The sequence below is a fragment of the Aquarana catesbeiana genome, linkage group LG11 (assembly GCF_042186555.1).
Source record: "Aquarana catesbeiana isolate 2022-GZ linkage group LG11, ASM4218655v1, whole genome shotgun sequence".
Lineage (NCBI taxonomy): Eukaryota > Metazoa > Chordata > Amphibia > Anura > Ranidae > Aquarana > Aquarana catesbeiana.
In genome coordinates this window covers 259,504,721-259,527,853 of record NC_133334.1, presented here as the reverse complement: position 1 = coordinate 259,527,853, position 23,133 = coordinate 259,504,721, and the positions used below count along the sequence as shown (strand labels likewise).

The 23,133-nt window shown below is 43.9% G+C and overlaps 1 protein-coding gene across 2 annotated transcripts in view; it reads right to left on the bottom strand.

The window, feature by feature from the left end:
* The window catches only part of GSE1 (Gse1 coiled-coil protein), a 54,039-nt gene extending 37,200 nt beyond the window's left edge, over positions 1-16,839 (bottom strand). Inside the window, exons 1-2 of one of the 2 annotated variants that reach the window (XM_073605736.1) lie at positions 16,645-16,839; positions 8,459-8,677 (exon numbers count right to left, since the gene is read on the bottom strand). In XM_073605736.1, coding sequence (XP_073461837.1) covers positions 8,459-8,675 — 217 coding nt within the window. In that variant the 5' untranslated portion in view covers positions 8,676-8,677; positions 16,645-16,839. Of the gene's footprint in view, positions 1-8,458; positions 8,710-16,644 lie in introns of those variants that run through there. The other variant, XM_073605737.1, reaches the window with a different exon arrangement.
* Between the last annotated feature and the right edge of the window lie 6,294 nt (positions 16,840-23,133).

The window sequence follows — 23,133 nt, the reverse complement described above, 5'->3', positions numbered from 1 at the left end:
ACGCCTGTAAAGCGCCTCTGTGTGAAAGGGGTCTTAAGATACATATTTTCATTTAAATATTTTTTGAATAATAGAAAAGACAAAAACATAACACACACACGCGCCTCTACATATAAAAACAATAGTGTATGTACAACATGTCAGACAGAGATGTTACATTGAAGTAGCCAACATGTTTCGCGGTCTGTGTATCCACTTCTTCAGGGCTTGCTTCGTAACTAACTCAGAATCTGTATTAGACAGAGCTTAAACATGCATGTAACCACCTATGTAAATTACAAGTATATGACGCCCTGTCCCTAGAGTGTGGAGGTACTAGAGGGGAGGGAAGAAAGGAAAAAAAAAAAAATAAAATAAAAAAAAAAGAGAAGGAATCTCTCTCTCTGGGCATCATATACTTATAATGTGCATAGCTGTTTATATGCATGTTTCCGCTCTGTCCGAAACAGATTCTAGTTAAGCAAGCAAGCCCTGAAGAAGCGGATACACAGACCGCGAAACATGTTGGCTACTTCAAAGTAACATCTGTTGACATGTTGTACATACACCATTGTTTTTAATATGTGGGGGCTTGTGTGTGTGTGTGTTATTGTTTATAGGTCTCTATTCAATAAATATTTAAATGCAAATATGTATCTTTAATCTTCTGGAGACCACCATTTAACGCCCAGCTCCAATAACATTTTTTTCCCATTGTTTGTTAAAACTTTATTGCAGAAAATGCTTCTGTTTTGAGGAGACAGACCAGAGCACTGAACTCCTCAGGCTGACTGCCCGGTTCGAGGTGTTGACTGCTGTGATTTGAGTTTCAGTGGGAGAGCCGATGCACCCTCAGAGCCCCCCGCAGCCACACCTTTATTTTTCTGCAGCAATTTCGGTGTCACTGCAGTTAAGGATCGTGCAGGGGGATGCCTGATATTTGGCCCCAGGTTCTGTGCAGACTGCAGACAGCCAAACATTTTGTATACAGCAAAGAGAACACCCTCAGGATGGTCACAAAGCATTATTGGCAGATAAAAAAAAATATATATCATTGTCGTAGAATGGTGGTGCCGGCAATTCTTTTTTTTTTTTTTTTTTTTTTTCCTTCTCCCATACTAAAAGTGGCATTTCCTTTTAAAGGGGTCAGTCCACCCAAAGTGGTTCTATGATGCCAGCGGGATTTAATCACCCCGACAGTTTGTCGTATCTCTGCCGGGAATCCAGTGGGGAGAAGCAGGGCCCCCCCTGCAGCTGGAAAACAGGGTGGCATCATCAGAGATGTGCATCTACAGGCGGTGCCCCCCCCATTAGAGTGCGGATACGAGGATGGAAGGAAGATGCAGCTTATTACAGCGCACAGAGGCTGATAAGGTTCAGAGCCGCTATTGAAGCGTATCTTGTTAACGGAAGGCTAGGAACAATTAGGGATGTAATCCTTTCTGAGCCGGGGAGCCGTCCCTGACGGCTCCAATCAATAGCTTCCCTGTGAGTCAGGCAATTAACGGCGCTGGGCCTCGCAGCGCTACAACCTCCCGCTTTTAAAGAGAGGCAACAGTGTGATCATTGTAATTAACTGCTGGCATCCTGCTCGGACCGGCTGAATAAAATTAATTGGGATTAGAGTCGAGGCGTCTGGTGTAGCGCTGTCACCTTTGTTGTGCGCCCCCCCCTGCCTGCCTTGCGCCGATGCCAGCCTATCTGGCAGACCTGCAGAGGTGTGCAATTAACAGCTCGTCCTGGTCACGCTCGTGGGCCCAAGCGAGGATGACCTTTCCTGCGGTGCAAGTACGCAGCAGAAGAATGACAGCGAAGGTCAAAGCTGGAATTGGGGAGGGGGGTGGATGGGTAGCCTTGAATTGTCACAACCCTATAGAAATAAAAGGATAACCTTGCTGTGAACTGCAGCCACCACATTCACTTGGCAACCCAAATACGCAAAAAGGTGACGACACTTCATCGCCATTGCAAAAGGGCAGTTTTGGGCAATTTAATAATAAAACAATATAGGACGGCAAAACTGGTGTGTGTTGTGGCCGGTTGCTTGCTATGAGACACTCACGTGCTCACTTCCTGAGTCCCTATAAGACAAAGAGCACAGCGCAGCGCAGCTCCCCCCCAAGCTGTAATTGACAGCAGCAGGAGCCAATGGCACCCGGTGTGGTGTCTAAGCCAATGAGGGGAGAGCGCGCCTCTGCTCTTGTGCACATTGCTGGATTAAAATCGGGCTCAGTTAAAATGTTTAGGGGGACTGGAGGGGAGAAATGCTTGCAAAAGGTTTACCTTTAACGCATAGAATGCAGCACGGTATTTAAAAAAAAAAAAAAAAAAAAAAAAAACCACACAACAACAACACTTCTGCCTTTAGAAACCACTTTAATTTTCATTCAGCATCCTCTTAGGACACTCCACTATTGTGCCATGTGGTTATATAGTATGTTTGGGTTCCTCAGATGGCGAGAGTGCTGCCTGGCAGGATAGAGACCTTGATCTTTCTCAGCTGCAGTTTCACTTACAGGTCCCATTCCAATTTCCACCATGGACAGAAGATTAAATGAGCTCATCTCTCTGTACTCTACTCCCATCAGCATACTTCTTTCACAGCAATACATGATTGATCCCTTGTGCTGGTTGCAGTTAAAAATACATTTAATGATTTAATAATTACAGAGCCACACACACATATATATATATATATATATATATATACACATCTACACAGAGGGGACGGAAAGTATTCAGACCCCCTTAATTTTTCACTCTTTGTTATATTGCAGCCATTGCTAAAATCATTCAAGTTCATTTTTTTTCCACATTAATGTACACACAGCACCCCATATCGACAGAAAAACACAGAATTGTTGACATTTTTGCAGATTAAAAAAGAAAAAACTGAAATATCACTGGTCCTAAGTATTCAGACCCTTTGCTGTGACACCCCATATTTAACTCATGTGCACTCCCATTTCTTCTGATCATCCTTGAGATGGTTCTACACCTTCATTTGAGTCCAGCTGTGTTTGATTATCACTGATTGGACTTGATTAGGAAAGCCACACCTGTCTATATAAGACCTTACAGCTCACAGTGCATGTCAGAGCAAATGAGAATCATGAGGTCAAAAGGAACTGCCTGAAGAGCTCAGAGACAGAATTGTGGCAAGGCACAGATCTGGCCAAGGTTACAAAAAAAACTTCCTGCTGCACTTAAGGTTCCCAAGAGCACAGTGGCCTCCATAATCCTTAAATGGAAGATGTTTGGGACGACCAGAACCCTTCCTAGAGCTGGCCGTCCGGCCAAACTGAGCTATCGGGGGAGAAGATCCTTGGTGAGAGAGGTAAAGAACCACCAAAAGATCACTGTGGCTGAGCTCCAGAGATGCAGTCGGGAGATGGGAGAAAGTTGTAGAAAGTCAACCATCACTGCAGCCCTCCACCACTTGGGGCTTCATGGCAGAGTGGCCCAACGGAAGCCTCTCCTCAGTGCAAGACACATGAAAGCCTGCATGGAGTTTGCTAAAAAACACCTGAAGGACTCCAAGATGGTGAGAAATAAGATTCTCTGGTCTGATGAAACCAAGATAGAACTTTTTGGCCTTAATTCTAAGCGGTATATGTGGAGAAAACCAGGCACTGCTCATCACCTGTCCAATACAGTCCCAACAGTGAAGCATGGTGGTGGGGTGTTTTTCAGCTGCAGGGACAGGACGACTGGTTGCAATCGAGGGAAAGATGAATGTAGCCAAGTACAGGGATATCCTGGACGAAAACCTTCTCCAGAGTGCTCAGGACCTCAGACTGGGCCGAAGGTTTACCTTCCAACAAGACAATGACCCTAAGCACACAGCTAAAATAACGAAGGAGTGGCTTCACAACAACTCTGTGACTGTTCTTGAATGGCCCAGCCAGAGCCCTGACTTAAACCCAATTGAGCATCTCTGGAGAGACCTAAAAATGGCCGTCCACCAACGTTTACCATCCAACCCGACAGAACTGGAGAGGATCTGCAAGGAGGAATGGCAGAGGATCCCCAAATCCAGGTGTGAAAAACTTGTTGCATCTTTCCCAAAAAGACTCATGGCTGTATTAGATCAAAAGGGGCTTCTACTAAATACCGAGCAAAGGGTCTGAATACTTAGGACCATGTGATATTTCAGTTTTTCTTTAATAAATCTGCGAAAATGTAAATTCTGTGTTTTTCTGTCAATCTGGGGTGCTGTGTGTACATTGAGGAAAAAAAAAAAAAAATGAACTTAAATGATTTTAGCAAATGGCTGCAATATAACAAAGAGTGAAAAATTTAATGGGGTCTGAATACTTTCCGTCCCCACTATATATTACACACACGCTTTTTTTTTTTCGGCTTGGAGTTCTATTGCAGAAGATATAAAATCAGCATCTTCTGGTCCAGTGCAGAGGAATATCTGGAATAATCTCCTAAACAGGGAACATTAAAAAAGGCTTTTCCATCGCCCGCCTCTTACCGCTCTACAGCCTCATCCACTGCTCACATCCCACTAAATGGGGCACTTATGAGATTAATGTACTCTGCAAAACGACCAGTAATTTCTACCTTAATTATGAAATTAATTTGTCGTTGTTAAATTCCCCTTCTTCACTGGAAAAATAGGCCGTCAGCGGAGGGCTCCCTCAACTGCCCCGGTGAGTCAACCATTCTTGCTCTCTGGCCAGACCTCTTAGCCCTTGGGGCGCCCGCCTGGCTGTCAGTGACAGATAGCAGCGATGTAAAGGAGGGGGGGGGGGGGGGGGGGGGGGGGCATATGACAGACACCTGCAGCCAGGCAGAGACAGGAAAAAGTGAGCTCAAGGGGATCAAACATACGGGAACAATAAAAGAGAACAGGTGCAATGAGAGCGGATTAGAGACCGCAAACAAATGAGCGCGTAGGAAATAGGATGCTACAGAACAAAGGGGGATGGGTGCAATTATACAAATTCAAAAAGCAAGTTAGTCTGCTCTGTGTACGAGGCAGATCTCAAAAGTTAAGTCAACGTTATGGAGCGTTGGTTTGAAAACACATGATCCAAAATATTTTGGCACCAACAGGATCAGACCCAGGTGGTCGATTGGCCGAGCTCAAACCAAGGCGGTCATTTGCCTGAGTTTAGGTGTTTCCAGAGATGGGTACGGTTAATGTTACATCATGCAAAGACATTTTAGATAATTCTGCTCTTCCAACCTTGTGGTAACAGTTTGCACGGTGTGACATGGTGTGACCACTTTGGTGCGAAGGAATGAAAGTGTCCTGCAGAGCCCCGACCTCAACCCTACTGAACACCTTTAGGATGAATTGGAACGCCGATTGTCAACCAGATCTTCTCACCAAAACAGCAAATGGCCACAAATTCTCTCAAACACACTCCAAAATCTTGGGAGAAGCCTTCCCAGAAGTGTGGAACGAGGATGTTCTAGCTACAGAAGGGGCCATGGTTTTGAAATGGTATGTACAAGACCAAATAGGCATGGTGGTCAGGTATCCACAAACATTTGGTCATATAACCCATGTATGAAACTAGCAGAGGCTCCAGATGCAGTCCCGACGATTTCTAGGATTCTAGACCATTGCGTATCACAATAATTTAATCTGCTACGGTTGAGGAATGCATACTTAAATAAGGAGACATGCCGTTTGGGGCTAAATATAAAATGGTAAAGTCACACTTGGACTTTAGAATTTTGTGGTCACCAACGAAGAACATTTGAGGTTTCTGGTTTGGACAGTTAATAGTATGATAGGTGCCAGGGAGACTTCGCTACTAAATGAGTAAGCAGACCATTTTAAGAAAAGGCATAGTAACCCTTTAAAAACACATAGCCCCAAAATATAAGTGCCACCATAACAATAATAGACAAATATTTGTCAGCATACGGCTTCATTAAAATGGACTTGACAGCAGCTAAGTAACAATGAAACATTAATTACCATTTTACCTTACAGCAGAATGCTGACAGGGCCCTGCTATGTTAAAATCTACAACTTTCCAACCAGCACACACTCTCGGGGCCATCATGGCAATTTAGCTGCAACAAAGTTATGTTTCGGGACATGTAGTCATCACACAGTGACGTTGAAGTGCCATCTTCCTGCTCCTATGCCACCTGTAGGATGAGCCTACAATGGGTCTAAATTTCAGCCTTCAGGGGACCATACCCCATGAGGGGCTTTCCTTTTTCATCCAGGCATCGTTGTGTTAAATAGTAGCCCTAAAATGCCAAATCAAAATTCCGTTCCATCAAAATGGCACCACCAGACCATTTCCATTTGGCAAAAAAAAGGAAATTTGTGCATTGCCCCATGGCGGAAATACAATGAGTTTTTGATTTTCTGCACTCGCCACTTCCACAGCACTAGATCTATCAAAACCAGATAAGTCAATCAAAAACAATCTGGGTAGGCAACACAAACATTGCATTTCATGTACAGGTCTTTTAACATATTGCACGATTCCTCCATCGATTGAAAAGCATGCGAAACGTTGCTTCAACATCAATCATCTATATTATCACTCCTCGTTTCATCCATCAAGGAACCCCAAACAGATCACGTTCTACACCAACGCCTGGAGAGTTGGTTAAAGAAAAGATGCGCCAAGAAACCTCAGAAACCAATATCAGATGTGGCTCTCCCTGCAGGGAAAGATGCATTTCACCGGTAAGCTGAAAGTCTAGAAGAGGAAGACATCGATCTGGAATTCTAAGAGTCATATAGGAAATGACCCAAGTCTCCTTATCGGAAGTAAACACTTCTGCTTTGAGTCTCATTATTGGCAAACGGAAAGTTTCAAATCACGGCTGATCCTAGAAAATGCATCTGAAATTTTTTTTTTTTTTTAATGTGCAAGGGCAGGGTAGGAACTTCACATAATATGAAGGAAATACATTACTACATAATACAAGCCAACAAATTAAAAAACGGTATCACGTTATCCCAAATCTCAAGTGTCCCCATCACATCATCCTTAAACTACAAGGTTCCCGCTTATCTCACACAGTATTGCCCAAGAGCGATAGGGCAGTACATATATATTTTATTAGTAAATACCAAGTACAGCATGTTTATAGGGAGGATTTAACATCTATCCTTCCTAGATCTTCAATGCCAGCCCTAACAAAATGTATTTGTTATACATCACTCACAGGATTGTTACATATACACACACACACACACACACACACACACTAGAAGGCCAAAACTCTATGGACTCCCATCCAGATAGAGTTCAGGTGTTTCCAATGAAGGATACTATTAATGCTACATTAGACAGTCGTGATCTTCCAACCTAGTGCTAATGGTTTTGGGGCGGGGGGGGGGGGGGACGGGGGGACGGAGACCTTAAATTTTGCTTCAGCATGACTGTTGCCCTGTGTACAAAGCCAGCTCTATAAAGACATTGAGTGACCAATTTGGTGTGGAGAACTCTAGTGCCCTATACAGAGCCCCAACCTCAACATTAAAGACTTGGAACGCAGATTGTGAGCCAGGCCTCCTCATCCAACATCAGTACTTGACCTCACAAATTCCCACAGACACCCTCCTCATTTGCCCCCCTCCCCAATCACGAAACAGTGCCTACCAATAGCTCTCATCTTTCTATTCATCCCCTTCTCCGTTGACATAAATAGGAACATTCAGTCAGCTGGCTGATGAGATACCAGCTATTGTCCCCCCTTTACCCATCCCAACACATTGGGGGAGATTTACTAAAACTGGTGCATGGTAACCAATTAGCTTCTATGTTTTATTGGCAAAGCTTAGCTGAATAACCTGAAGCTAAAAGCCGATTGGCTACTATGCACAGCTATACCAGATTCTGTGTGCACCAGTTTTATTAAACCACCCCCCAATGTCTTCCAAAATCTTATCTTGCCATCAGTCCCCTTCTTTTTTATTGACATAACTAGGAACATTTGGTAGAGCAAGAGCATTTCCTTAATGGGCCCATCACCTGTTCCCACAACCTGAGACAAGTTGAACTGCACATTCCTAGCCAGTCACCCTTGTGGTTCTTACACAAGAGCAGCATTAGCAGTCTGAAATACAACGGGCAAGCATGCAAAATATAAAAGCCTCAAAAAAGAAAGAACATAAAAATGTGCATAAAAAGAAATGACTCCCACGTGAATGGTCGCATTAGGCAGAGCAGAAAACTCTCATCCCTCGAAGATCCTAGGAGATATACTGGTGGGTGACTCTCCACCGGGCTCCATCTATGAACTGCAATGGCATTTATGGTTAGACCCCCTCTGTAAAGGTTCAGGTTATACAAGAACTAATCACACATGCAGAAAAGACGGACTTTACGGGACATCACTGAACATCCTACAAAGAATTTCCAGGGACGGGCCAGAAACTTCTGGCAGCGTCCCTGGAAATCGGGCCCTTGAAAAACTGTACGGTGGGGTGACTCTGGCATGCACACATGCAAGGGACGTGGCTTTTCCAAAAATCTCTCCTTACCTCTGGGCTCCTCGGCCTGCTTTGCGAGTTTGCGCAGCGCGGCGGCAAAGCTGGAGGAGGGTGCGGACTGGACTGAGAGCGCGCTGCTGGCCGCCGGGCTGCCGTTGGGTACCAGGGAGCCATTGATAGGGGAAGGAGTGAGGGGGCTGACTGTGGCCGTGGTCCGAGTGGCTGTCGAAAGCATTCCTATGGAAGCTGACTTTGGCTCATGGTTCATGCCTGGAATGAGGGAGAAACAAAAAATAAGGCTAAAGCAGAACAATTAAAAACAAAAAAAACAAAAAAAGTAAAAAAAAAAAAATATACAAAAAAAACATGACTACTGCAGGGCAAGGACTGGCTGCTATTGACTAAACATGTTACATAAAATCGCTGCGATGAAAGAGGCCCTGTCATCCAAACACACAGTACTTTATGGAATGCAGTACACTAAAGCACCCCATTATCCTACTATATAACTACCCATCTGGATTCAGTTTATGGTAATTCCCCAAGAGAAAAAAAAAAGGAAGACAAATATAACTCGGTATCTTCTGTCTGTTAAAATAACTATCCAGACAGAAACAGCAGGATGAAATGAATGTTTATGTAGTTCTGACCCCTCTGGATGTAGATCTAGGGAGCAGCGATATTTTGAAAAAAAACAAAAAAACAAAAAACAAACACGGATTGAGAAAAAACGAGGAGTTTATTTCTAGCACCCCGGGAAATCAACCCAACACTGCTACACATTATGCTGAGATGAAAAGGAAAAGGGGCACCAAAAAGGAGTTGCTGTTGTAGTTAGGGGCATACGGTTGTTTTCAGTTGAAAGCCAACCCATTTCATGATATAATTCCCCTTCCTTGGGGTTTGGATTTTCATGCATCTATGCTGTGTACTGTATTACAATCTTGACATTTCACTAAATTGAGACTTCTATTTAAAAATTAGCAATCACAGGTGTACTTTCTATCGCTGAGTCAATCACTCACCTGCGCATTCCAGCCCTGAAGGGGATTTCCTAAACCTCAAAACGTGGCGGCTTTCAACTAATAGGAGAATTGTTTTCAACTAAGCATCTCATCAATTTGTCTATTTGGGGCACATTTTCTTCTTCGCCTAAAGTTTCCACCTAAGGTGGCCTTGTGGGGTAGAGGAAAACCCTCATTCGGGATAACACTAGTAAGTCTGCAGTTATCCACACAATTCAGGCCTAAGAGGTTCCTCATCTCCAGCAGGACTCCTGACCAAACCCTTCCTACACGTTCGCCAGAGGCCAAACCCTTCCTACACGTTCGCCAGAGGCCAAACCCTTCCTACACGTTCGCCAGAGGCCAAACCCTTCCTACACGTTCGCCAGAGGCCAAACCCTTCCTACACGTTCGCCAGAGGCCAAACCCTTCCTACACGTTCGCCAGAGGCCAAACCCTTCCTACACGTTCGCCAGAGGCCAAACCCTTCCTACACGTTCGCCAGAGGCCAAACCCTTCCTACACATTCGCCAGAGACCAAACCCTTCCTACACGTTCGCCAGAGACCAAACCCTTCCACGCTTTATCCTCAAACTAAACCCTTCCCTAGCCAGAGAGCCCCATTGTGTGAAATCCTGGGACAGCCAGAATAAAATCCCAACCTAAGGGGAAGTCACGGGGATTAAAAGTCAGCAAAGGGGAATTGAACATCAAGGAGACTGAGAAAATCAAACTTTCTGCTTTCACTTTCTGCCAAAACACTTCACCTTGTCAATCAATGCTCAAGCTGCAACATGTAAAGTGCTGCCGGATCTGTCAGTGTTACATACATGAATAAAAATGTAGACAATTGCCTTTTTTGTGTTAATATTTCCCTAGTAAAGTGGTTATCAGGTGACCTTTGATACCAGGAAGCAAATTAGTTTTCTGGTGTCAGTAACGGGAATGTTAATGGATGCACAGCCCAATATTGTTTGTTGACATTTGTACGAGGACTCACACGGCCAACACGGGACAGGAAGCAGCGGAGTGACATTTCACTCAAGCTGTGAACTGAACACGAGGTCAGCCCACCCCGCAATGCAAATACCAGACTGGGAAGCATCTCAGTGCAGCCATAGACGGCCAGATTACGCAGCGGATAGAGCGGGCCAGTCAGCACAAAGAACAACGCTCAACAATTTCTGCACCCCCCTCACCCTTTTAGGAACAATATACCGGACATTGTAAGTCTAATGCCCCGTACACACGATCGGATTTTCCGACAACAAATGTTGCATGTGAGCTTGTTGGCTGAAAGTCCGACCGTGTGTATGCTCCAGCGAACATTTGTTGACGGACTTTCCGCCAACAAATGTTGGCTAGCAGGTTCTCAAATTTTCCGGCAACAAAACTGTCGGAATTTCCGATCGTGTGTACACAAGGCCGGCTCCCAAAAGTTTGCGCATTCTCGGAATCAAGCAGAAGGAGCCGCACTGGCTATTGAACTTCCTTTTTCTCATCTCGTCGTACGTCACCACGTTCCCACGTTTGTAATTGTTGGCCAACATTTGTGTGACCGTGTGTATGCAAGACAAGCTTGCGCCAACATCCTTCGAACAAAAAACCATGGTTTTGTTGGCGGAAAGCTTGATCGCGTGTACGGGGCATAACTGTTCTTAGAGCAACTGGACATTGTCAACTGATCTTAGATCATACACACACACACACACACACACACACACACACACCTATTGTTTATTCTTCCCACAATGCACAGCACAGACAGTGCACATAGGTGGTGGAAATATACATTTCAGGTATGACTTAACAGAATGAAATATGTTAGAGGGATAGAGGAGAAAAAACAAAAAAAAAAAAAAAAAAAAACAAAAAACAAAAACAAACCACCACTATAAAATTGTGGGTTCTGAATTCTCCCAGACACAATGCTTGTTCTGGGATGAATGGATGGCCCAGTGAAACCCACAAGAGCAACAAAACCCACACAGATTGAGATTTCCCAGAGATTGGTGCTTATCACTGTATTACTAGAGGTCTTCCATGAACAGACGGACACCCTGAAAGTACCCAAAGACACACTGGAATGAAGTCTTAAGCAGCCGCTCAAGGACTGTCATTAGCAATAATTCCTACAAAACCTCAAAAAGCTGGCCGCGCTCATCGTCCATTGCACATGAATGGCATCCTGTTCATCTTTTCCCTGCCTCTGAGGACTCGTTTTGTCAGACAATTGAGCACATCGGTGGACTCCTCCATATGCCCTGCTAACAAAAATCTACTGTCCAATCAGCCATTTGATTATTGTACTCTGGTTAGAACCAATGCCATCATCCAGTGAGAGGTTCTTTTACCCAACTTATCATATAGAGCATCCTCAACAGCTCAGTAAAGTTTAATTCTCCAAGCCCTCCATCCACACCTGAGCAATTTGCAGCGCTTTTTCTGAAGCATGACAACGCTCAACATAAAGCTTCAGGTTATATTCAATGGTGCCCATTAACGCCTGAGGGTCGTGCTGCTGCTTGTCAAGCACCTTTTTGTGCAGAATCATGTTTTTTTTTTGGCTACATAAACTTCATTGGGAGCGCCTAAAAATATGCAACACAAGCATTTTTTTTGCACCAGAGAACCTTCTACTCCTAGCAACCTTTAAAATGAAGGCTTCAGGGGGTGTCAATGCTGGATGTGGAGACCTTTATCTGCCTTGTGAGGGCCCACAAGGACTTCTATAAACCCAGTAATGACCATTACAAGAAACATGGCAAACAGCAGAGCGTATGGGAAGAAACTGACATAGGGGCCATGGCTCAAGAGAACAAAAAAAAAAAAAAACAACAACAAGGATCATGCCTTGTCGCAGACTATACTGTCTTTTACATTGGCTGAAACAACTGCCTGTAGCTTGAAAACAGAGAAATTTGTCAAAATAGCCTGACACGACTTATGCTCAAGCGCAAGACCACATTCATGCCTGATCGATTTGAATTGTGCGTTTCTCAAAGTGCTTCAAACGCTCAACGTCAAGATTCTTAAACTCAAATGGTACCCATGTCACTTGAAAAGTACAAGAGCTTTTCTGGAGGAATCACAAATTGGACCTTTTAGATGTCCATGGAAGTGCCCAAAAATGTGCATATGTGCAATTTATTGCCTCTTCTCTTAGTAATTAGCTTTCCATTGACCAAAACAAAAATGCTAAAGCCTGAACATGCACAAGAAAAAAAAATAAAAAATAAAATCAGGCTAATAAATGAAGCAGTAAGAAATCAGGCCAGCACAGAGTTGCATCCAGAAGACCTACAATGCACTCCCAACACAGACCCAACAGGCATTATTACCTCTTCCCCGCCAGTGACGAGGAGAGTGAGCGAGGAAGGGCTTCCAGCTTAGAAGATCCATCTAATCATTGAAAAGCAAGTAACAAAAGAGGCAGAAGAATTTCCCAGAGGCTAAAATGCCTCCCAGCAGCCTGCTCCAGAGGTCCTACTGTGTGTTGATCAGACAGACAATCTCTGTCTATGTCACCTTGGGATCAAGGGGAGAGAAGGAAAAAAAAAACAAAAAAAAAAAAAAAAAAAAAAAACAGATGAGCGATCCCTTCTGAGACTATGGCAGGTCTTCTGGCTGTGGGTGATAATGGAAAGCATGGAGGGGAAGAGCAGCTGGATAAAACTAGGAGGGACACAAAGAGGGGAGATTTCCTAAAACTGGTGCACACAAAATCTGGTGCAGCTGTGCATGGTAACCAGGTTCTAATTTCAGCTTGTTCAATTAAGCTTTGGACAACAAGCCCCCAGGTTCACATCGGCGTGATTTGATAGGTCAAATCGCATGTCAAATTGGAGCCTATTGCCGGCAATAGGAGCGTCCCAATCGGTGCGACGCCATACTGATTTTCAACAGTAGTTCCTGCACTACTTTTGGCGACTTTGGGGAGCAATTTCAAAAAAAGACATCTGTGCAGGAACTCGAACAAATGTCTTTCAAGTTGCCCCCGAAGTCAGACTGAAATGTTGCTCTGAAATCGTGCGAGATCAGATGAACTCACGCACGATTTCCAAGCTGTGTTCAATGTAAGGCTCTGTTCACACTATCGTCGCATGCGGCTCATAGCAGGGGGCCGGTGTGTCCCCGTTCACCGTTACAGGTCCGAATTCAGCCCGAATTTTTGGCTGAATTCGGACTTGAAACTGACAAAAAGACACATGGGGCTCCTGTGCAAATTTGCACCGGAGCCGCAGCGGAGATATGTGGACCAGCTTAGAGAGAGCCAGCCAAAATCTCCTGCTATTGCAAATTGGATGGGGGGGGGGGGGGGGGGGGGGGCTGGGGAATCCGCATTCCAATTCGCAATAGTGTGATCCCAGCCTGAACATAGGGCTAAAAGCCAGAAGCCAATTGGTTACTATGCACAGCTGCACCAGTTTTAGTAAATCTCCCCCAAAGTGTGCAATATTGTGTGTAAGGAAAAGACTGCAGGAGTCGGGTAATCCAGGAAAGAAAAAAAAAACATTTTGTGGAAATCCACAAAAAGTCTTGTTGTGAAGTAGCTCAAACCCAGTCACTAAAAAGATCATCCAAAAGCTTTAAAGCATAAGGCAAGCTTTCATTAAAATAATCCCAGGCGATCCTGCCACGAAGGTCCTTGGTTCAGACACTTCCTGTTATAAGGCGACAGTGCCCTGTCCTGGTCTCCCAATTGTGCTCCTGCATTGCCACGCTGTCACATGCGCCCCCTGGTGGAGATTATTAGCAGTTGTGCTGACACACATTGAACAGGCATGGTCCGCTGTTGTCACTTATCAGGAAGCCAGTCCAGAGCAATGATGTGCAACCAAGGATGCATGTAGACAAGAAGTGACTGAAAGAGGCTGGAGGTGGTCAGCGGCACTGAGATGGGGGAAAGAAAAAAAAAATTGTTTGTTTATCATAAACAGCACACTGAGCACCCCATCATCTATAGGGTTTACCTCTACTTTAAAAAGGTGGATCTTCCCATCCATGACATTCATCTTATGCAAGCCAGTAATACCACCAAAAAACCCCTACATTTTCCGTTAAACCAAAAAGGGTGCAGTCCTCCACTAAACAGGCACACCCTTGCATGAATTTATAATTCTTAAAACGGACACTCAAAGACCTACTTGCCCAGAAGATTTTAATAACTGTGACAAGATATATTACCGGCTTATGTACACCCAGATATATATGCAGCAAGTGGGCAGGAATGTAGAAAAAAAAAAAAAAAATAAAAAAATGATCCGCACTCCGGTTGTTGCTCTTAAAATGTCTTCATTTTATTGAATAGCCACAGTGCACAAACGCAGATTAAGTCAGTTGACGCGTTTCAGCCTATAAGGCCTTATTCATAAAACGGCTATGACTAAGGCCTAAGGCTGAAACGCGTCAACTGACTTAATCTGCATTTGTTAACTGTGGCTATTCAATAAAATGAAGAAATTTTAAGAGCAAATACCGAAGTGCGGATCATTTTTTTCTACATTACTCTACTCAGCCAGCGACTGTGGATCGAGCACCTGGGAGCTCTGCTATCTATGTGGTGTATGGGTAGTAGCACTGAATTTTTCGTTTATAAGTGGGCAGGAATGCAGCAAACTGTCAAGTGGAAAAAAAAAACCCTAAATTTTCTGAAGGTTTAATATGCTGGTTTAAACCCACCAGTTTCCGATAGGGCTAGATTGCTGTTGCCTTTAGTATGAGTGCAGGGCAGCCTGGGACAAGGTTCTTTAGCACCCGAGGGGAAAGCACCCCACCATGAGCTGTAAACTAACTCAGCAGGCTAGTTTGCAGGTGTTGCCCTTCTTGCTCCCCCCTTCCTGTTGAAGCACTCAAAGACAGCCATCTCCTTGGTCTACCCCTTGGCTTGGCCACGGGTATATAGAGTGCCAGGACAAGATCCTTTAGCACCCAAAAAGGTGAAAAAGGCCAAACCTCAGGCGGCCATACATGGATCAGCCAAAATTTTGATCCTTTTTATGGGGACAGTTGGTCATACAGAAGTGTATCTACCGATGAACTTCTGTACAACCGAATCAGGTAATTTTATCTATTTTTTTCATTCAACCCGCTGGTCGAAGGGGAAAAAAAAAAAAAAAAAAAAAAAATAAAAAACAAAAACCACACAAACAAAACCACCACATAAGTTATTACCTGATAACTCCTTCTCCAGGACGGTAAGCTCATGTAACGTTCCTGGAGGATGACTTGGGACAGAGGTTCAATGTATGGCCTACCTTAGGTTGCAGGTCCTGCCCTTTTTTGGGCCTCCCCCTATTAAAAGTGCCCTCCCCTGGCTACCCCTTGGCCCAGCCCTGCATGCACTGTCTGATAAGAGATGCGACCGTTCACTGGGGCGACAATGAGCGTTAGACCACTTCTAATACAGGAGGTTTCCAACATGCTGAAGAAGCTTGCTGAAGAATTGCATGCCCAATTATCCTTATTTTATGCAACATAGAATCCTTAGGCATGCTTCCACAGCATCCATTTTCTTGTCAGAAGACTCCTGTGGGGTCCGGTAACCAGTTCAATGACGATTGCTTGGCCTTGCACTAAATGATCCGACCCATTGACACCCAAACTTTGCATAAACACTGCCTTGCCATCAGACACAAGCAATTCGGAACAGATTCATATTCCAAAATCTGAGGTGGGGGGGATAAATAGGACAGGGGAAGGGGGTGGGGCATTAATGAGACTGATCGATGCTACAATCAGGCAAACAGATCGTTACTGTACACTGTAGGGATTTATCAAGATGCACGCTGAATCCTGCGAAAATCCACCGTAAACCTCACTGCATCGTGCAGGATTTGAGATAGATTTGTGGGCATTTGCAGCCGTCACCGCTCTAATCCCGGTGATGGGACTGTGGAGTCAAATCTACCAATATGCTTGCAGCATCCCACCCACCCACCTTTAAAACCACGCATACAAGACTTGCAGGGCGCATGTTCTGAATTGGGGCAGCTATACTTCTCTCCAGGAACTTATGAACCCAACAAAAAAAAAAAAACCCCAGCAACAGACAGCCATTTCTGCCCCGCTCCACAAATAAACCCCCCCCCCCCCATGCTTTCCTAAAAGCACCCACAGTTCACATGGCCTTGTGCAATTTCCCCAAAAGGCTTTACACGGACACGACAAAGACAAAAAGACAAAAGATTTAAACATACGGTGCGGAGCAAAGAGACGGAGAAGTCTGCTTACTACAAAAAAAGGTTGGCGTCGGCTCTTCCCCCTCTTATTTTTGGCTCAGTTTCCGCCGAGTCGACGGGCTGAATCGCACGCTTTGCGGATAAAGGCTCCGGGACACAGCATAATGCTCCTCCAGAGCGCCTGGGCTTATCTAACAAAGCAACAGCACACTTGCCTTGTGAAAACAAGCTGACACTGAGCCTAGAACAGCTGCCACCAGCGTCACATGGGCTGGCCCCATCTCCCCGAGCAGGCAGCCTGCAGATAACACTGACTGTTTTGTCATGAGACTCAGCAGAGGAGTCTATTCAAAGCGTCTGAGGCAGCAGCGATCAGGGGGCGTCTGACCCCGCTGTGTCCTCTCAGCAAGGGGGGGCAAGGGGAAAAGGGGGGGGGGGGGGTGGATAGTGGCACAGAAGAATCCATAACATAAATACAAAGGGCTTTCCTGGCTGCTACACTATTGAGGACACACAATATTATAGCAACGGTTTATATAGCGCCTGCATCTATGGTGGTGCTGTGCCAAAAAAAAAAAAAAAAAAAAACACCCACCACACACCACAAAACAAAAAATTAACAGAATATGTACACACACACACACACACACACACACACACACACACACACACTAAAGCCGAATAAATACAAAATGTATTTAAAAGCTAACAGTAGATACAAAATGTTTAAAAAGCCAAAATAGACAAATATAAAAATCGCAAAACAACAAGTCCACTTGTAAATGATACTCCTGTTTGAGCATCTACTTTTTCAGATTTTTAAAAAAAATGTATTTGAGCTTTCTTTCTGCGCATTTTCACGTATATGCGTCTGTGCAATTACACGCGCACTTTCGCAAAATGTAAATGGACATTTGCGCACGAGGCGTAAATTACAGATCAGCAGATTTTTCTTTTTTTTTTTTTTTTTTTTTTTTAACTGAAGAACGCATGGCGCTTGTTTTATAGACACATTAATACAATTAGTACAACGAATGGGCTGTATTTTAGCTCCGTAAAAAAAAAAAAAAAAAGGGAAGAAGAGCTGTACTGAGCTTTTTCAAGCTGCAGTGTGCAAGAGGCCTAACAAGCTACAACACAGTGTAAAAGTTCTCTCTAAAAAAAAAAAAAAAAAAAAAAAAAAAAAAGCCCAATAAGTTTTAAACTTTTGCCAGAAAAAGCTTACACTCCAATGTTGCCACTACCATAGAACACCGAGTCAGTCTCTGCACCAGAGGAGCTTACACTCTAATGCTGCCCCACCCCAGTCACACACTATTCTATATCTATATAGCTCCGACATATACTGCAGTGCTGTACAGAGAACATTGAGAAAGTCATGTCAGTCTATGCCAGAAAAGCTTACCAATGTCCCCCCCCCCAGTCACACACTATTATACATTATAGCTCTGACATATTCCACAGCGCTGTACAGAAAAAAAATTAAAAAAAAAAAAAAAAAAAAAAGTTAAAAAGAAGAGCCTGTCGCATCAGTCTCTACACTAAAGGAGCTTATACTCTAATGCCAAGCCCCCACCCCCGTTACACACTATTATACATTTATGTAGCTTTGACATATACCATAGTGCTGTACAGAGAACACTGAGCCAGTCACAGTCTTTGAACCAAAAAGGAGCTTACACTCTAATACACCCCCACAGTCCCACACTGTTATTATACATTTACATAGCTCCGACATAGATCATAGTGATGTACACAGAACACTGAGCCAGTCACATCAGTCTATGCCAGAGGAGCTTACACTCTAATGTCCCCCCCCACATTACCAAACCATTATTATACATTTAGCTCTGACATATACCGCAGTGCTGTACAGAGAACACCGAGACAGTCACATCAGTCTCTGAACCAAAGGAGCTTACACTCTAATGTCGTCCCCCCCCCCAGTCACACATGCATAGTTTTGAGTCTACTTGTACTGGTTTAAAGCAGCAGAAAGTCTCTTACCAGTCAGAGTAGCCGGCCGGCCCGGGGCACAGAGAATCCCATATGGGAAGTAGTCCAGCACATTTATTGAAGGGCCCCCAGTGCTGTGTCCAACCTAATTGGGAGCTGATTGCCCTTTAAACCAGGCTCCTGCAGGGAAGGGGGCAGACTGACTGGCTCTGTGACCGCCACCCTGATGGACTAATGTAAACAGCATTCTATGGAGGGGTCTATGGTGGGGAGGACATACAGGTTACCTACAGACAGATGAGGGGAGGAAGCAGATGACGCCTGCAATCCAATTACAGGCAAAAAAAAAAAAAAAAAAAATTCTGGTTATCAGAGAATTGCCTATCGGCTGCCTGGACTGGGGACAAGGCCGCAGCCAGCTAGAGGGAAATTCTCAACAAATCAAACTTCTATTTCTAATGAATAAATTGTGTCTGTGTGCAATTTACTTCCTCACTGTCAGAATTCTAATTGAAAAACGGCAAGATAAAGCAGGAGTTTCTTAAAACTTTTTTTTTTTTTTTTTTTTTTTTTTTTAGCTGAAACAGACTTTTTTCTGCAACCGTTTCAGAACTAAAATTTAGCAAAAAAAAAAAAAACAAAAAAACAAAAAAACAAAAAACAAAAAAAAAAAAAACAATAATGTTTGCCATTTTAAGTAATTTTACATTATATCCATTAATACCCTGTTTCCCCGAAAATAAGACCTAGCGTGATTGTCAGTGATGGCTGCAATATAAGCCCTACCCCCCAAATAAGCCCTACCCTGTTTCCCCGAAAATAAGCCCTACCCTGAAAATAAGACCTACAAGGACTTTAACTAGGGCTTATTTGGGGGGTAGGGCTTATATTGCAGCCATCACCGACAATCACGCTAGGTCTTATTTTCGGGGAAACAGGGTATAATTCTTGACATGTATAGTATACAGCAACAGAAAAGCTCCTCCTTTTATCATTAAAAAGCTGGCCTTAAATGCTTAACCAGCGACTTTGCCCAGACTGAGATGTCATCAGTCTGCTGCAGGCAGGAGGAAGCATTTCTTCAGTCTCCCATTCACCAGTGAACATTTTTCTGCAACCATTTCAGCAAAAAATTAGCCATTTTAAGTAATTTTACATCATATCCATGAATTAATTCCCGACATGTATACAGCAACCGTGTCATTTCTCAAAAAAATACTCCTTTTAGATCATTAAAAACCTAGTGATTGTAAAGGATTAATTTTTTCCTAAATGGCTCCTGGTGCTATCAATCTATCCAATGAGGATGGAGACAGCGTCTGGAGCTGCTGGGCTTGTGCTTGTCACTGGAACGGACGGGTTCAAGTAGGAAATAAGGGGGGAGGAGTTGGGGGCACCTTAATGCGTTAAGGTGAAAAAAACTTGAAATTTTACAGCCCCTTTAAATGCCAATTCAGTGACTTTGCCCAGGCTGAGATGTCATCAGTCTGCTGCAGGCAGGAGGAAGCATTTCCTCAGTCTCCCCTAACTCCAGTGAACATTTTTCTGCAACTGTTTCAGAACTAAAATTCAGCAAAAAAAGTAACCATTTTAAGTACATTTTACATTATATCCATGAATAAATTCCTGACATGTATACGTTAACCGTGTCATTTCTCAAAAAAGCTCCTCCTTTTATCATTAAAAAGCTGGCCTTAAATGCTGTTCCAGCGACTTTGCCCAGGCTGAGATGATGTCATCAGTCTGCTGCAGGAAGCATTTCCTCAGTCTCCCCTTCCCCAGTGATCAGCTTACATTACTACCAATGAAAAGCGGATTTTTGCAGCCAACTACACCAACGATGGGGGTTATTTTTTGTCATACGCTGTGATGCAACACCCATTTCATTGGCCACCCCATCCAGGTGGCATGCTGCATTTTTCTTGATCAAAGTTCTTGATTTAAAAGTTGGCAGCAATGCGTCTAAGCTCCGCCACATCGGGCGAATTCATGTGCCAAGTTTATTCTCTCTGCATAAAGTTTGATTTTATAAATAAACTTTAATTGGAGAGATAACACTCTTGATTTTCTGGCAAGGAATTTTGACCAGCTTGGCGGCAGAAAAAAAAAAAAAAAAAAAAAAAAAAAAAAAAATTCTAGACTTCACCATTTCCTCAAATCCAGTAAACCATCCCGCCGGAGGTTCTTTGTCCCTAGACCTCCCCAGGATGATGATAATTAGCGGCAGAGCCACTTCTGGAGCTCGCTGACGAGGCACCGTTATCACCGCGACGCTCTGTCAGCTCTTGGCGCCCGGCGCAGGTTCTGCATGGAGGATATTGGATTTCTGCATTTTCCCGAGGATGGTTCTGAGGTCTCAGGGGAGCCGGGAAGGTTCATCAGAGCCTTCCAGCCGTTCCCAGCGAGAGCGCCGAGCCTCGCCACTACATTAATCTTCCAGTGACAGCGGTCCAGGTGCACTTGTCACGCCAAGTCACCCGTGCAGAATGGCTCCCCCGTGAAATATGGAAACATCAGACTGCGGCCACCGAATCTCGCATCAGACTCCACAATAGAGAATCCACCAGACGTAGAGCATAGCCATCGATTGGGATGCTCCTTTACAAAAGGCTGAGCAGCATCAATTGCAAAGGATATTTTGCTAATCTAATCTGAACAAAAAAAGGGGGGAGGGGGTCCCCAAAAACACAACATTCTCATATAAATCTGGGGCCCCGAAAACAAATTAGGCATAAAATTCACTCATTATCCACATTCTGAATTTTAATCTACTGCAGCCAGATTAAGCAGGCTTTTTACAGTGCGTCCAGGCAGAGGTGCAATTGACTGTCAGTGTCCCTCTATGAGCGGTAGGGAAGGCGGTGCTGCAACCAGAGGACACACATTGGAGCAGGGGTCTCCAAACTATGGCCCCTCCAGTTGTTTAGAAACTGCAATTCCCATCACGCCCAGTCAAGTCTGTAAATATCAGAGTTTTACAATGCCTCATGGGACGTGTAGTTCCGCAAAAGCTGGAGGGCCGTAGTTTGAAGATCCCTGCATTAGAGTGTAAGCTCCTCTGGTGCAATGACTGAGGTGACTGGCTCAGTGTTCTCTGTACAGCACTGCAGTATGTGTCAGAGCTATATAAATGTATAATAGCAATAATAATAATAATAATAATAATAATAATAATAATAATAATAATAATAAGTGTGTGTGACTGTGGGGGGACATTAGAGTGCAAGCTCCTCTGGCACAATGACTGATGTGACCGTTTGTGTTTTCTGTACAGCACTATGGTATATGTCAGAGCTGTATAGAGAACACTGAGCCAGTCACATCAGTCTCTGTGCCAGAGGAGCTTACACTCAATGTCCCACCATAGTCACACATTATAATAAGTGTACTGAATTCCTTTATTAAAACTGCAATGCTTTTGTATACAATGATAAAAGAGCATAATGTTTGGGGGGGGGGGGGGGGGGGGGGGGGGCATTGGAGTGTAAGCTCCTCTGGTGCAATGACTGACTCAGTGTTCTCTGTACAGCACTGCAGTACGTGCCAGAGCTATATAAAATGTATAATAATAATAATAATAATAATAATAATAATAAGTGTGTACTGAATTCCTTTATTAAAACTGCAATGCTTTTGTATACAATGATAAAAGAGCATAATGTTGGGGGGACATTAGAGTGTAAGCTTCTCTGGTGCAGAGACTGGGTGTGACTGGCCCAGTGTCCTTTGTACAGCACTGACATATACCATAGTGCTGTACAGAGAACACTGAACCAGTCACATCAGTCATTGCACTAGAGGAGCTTACACTCTAATGCCCCCCCCCCCCCCCCCCAGTCACACACAATTATTATACATTTATATAGCTCTGACATATACAGCAGTGCTGTACAGACAATACAGAGTCACATCAGTCTCTGTACCAGAGGAGCTTACACTCTAAAAATGTCCCACTGCAGTCACACTATTGTACATTTATATAGCGCTGACATGTACTGTAATGCTGTACAGCCAATCACACATCTCTGCACCAGAGGAGCTTACACTTTAGTGTTCCCTTATATTCTACATTTACATCTGACATTCTGTAGCGCTGTACAAAAATAAATAAAACACACACACACACACACAAATATAAATAAAACACTGGTCCATCCACACTGTGCAGCAGATGAGCTTGCACTCCATATTATTTAGTGCCAAAGTCAAGATGCCTAATATAGAGCATTATTTAAAATATACCAGTCCAGCTTATAAAAAAAAAAAATATATATATATATATATATATATATATATATATATTTATATTAATTATAAGCTACACATCGAATAAAGACAGGTGCGCTTAATGCCATCTGAAGTGCATTCTCCATATTGGCCAGCAGAGAGCAGCACGAACACGCAGGGCGGCAGCGGAGGATTACCAGCATGTAAGAGCTAAATGAAGAAGCTACAGAATGAGAGCGGATTAGTGAAAGGGAGAGATGAGAATGGCGAGAGCCTCATTACAGCAGGAGGATGGAGAGAACAGGACGCCATGGTGCGCTGATGGCAGTTAAAGGGACAGGAAAATCATAATACAACA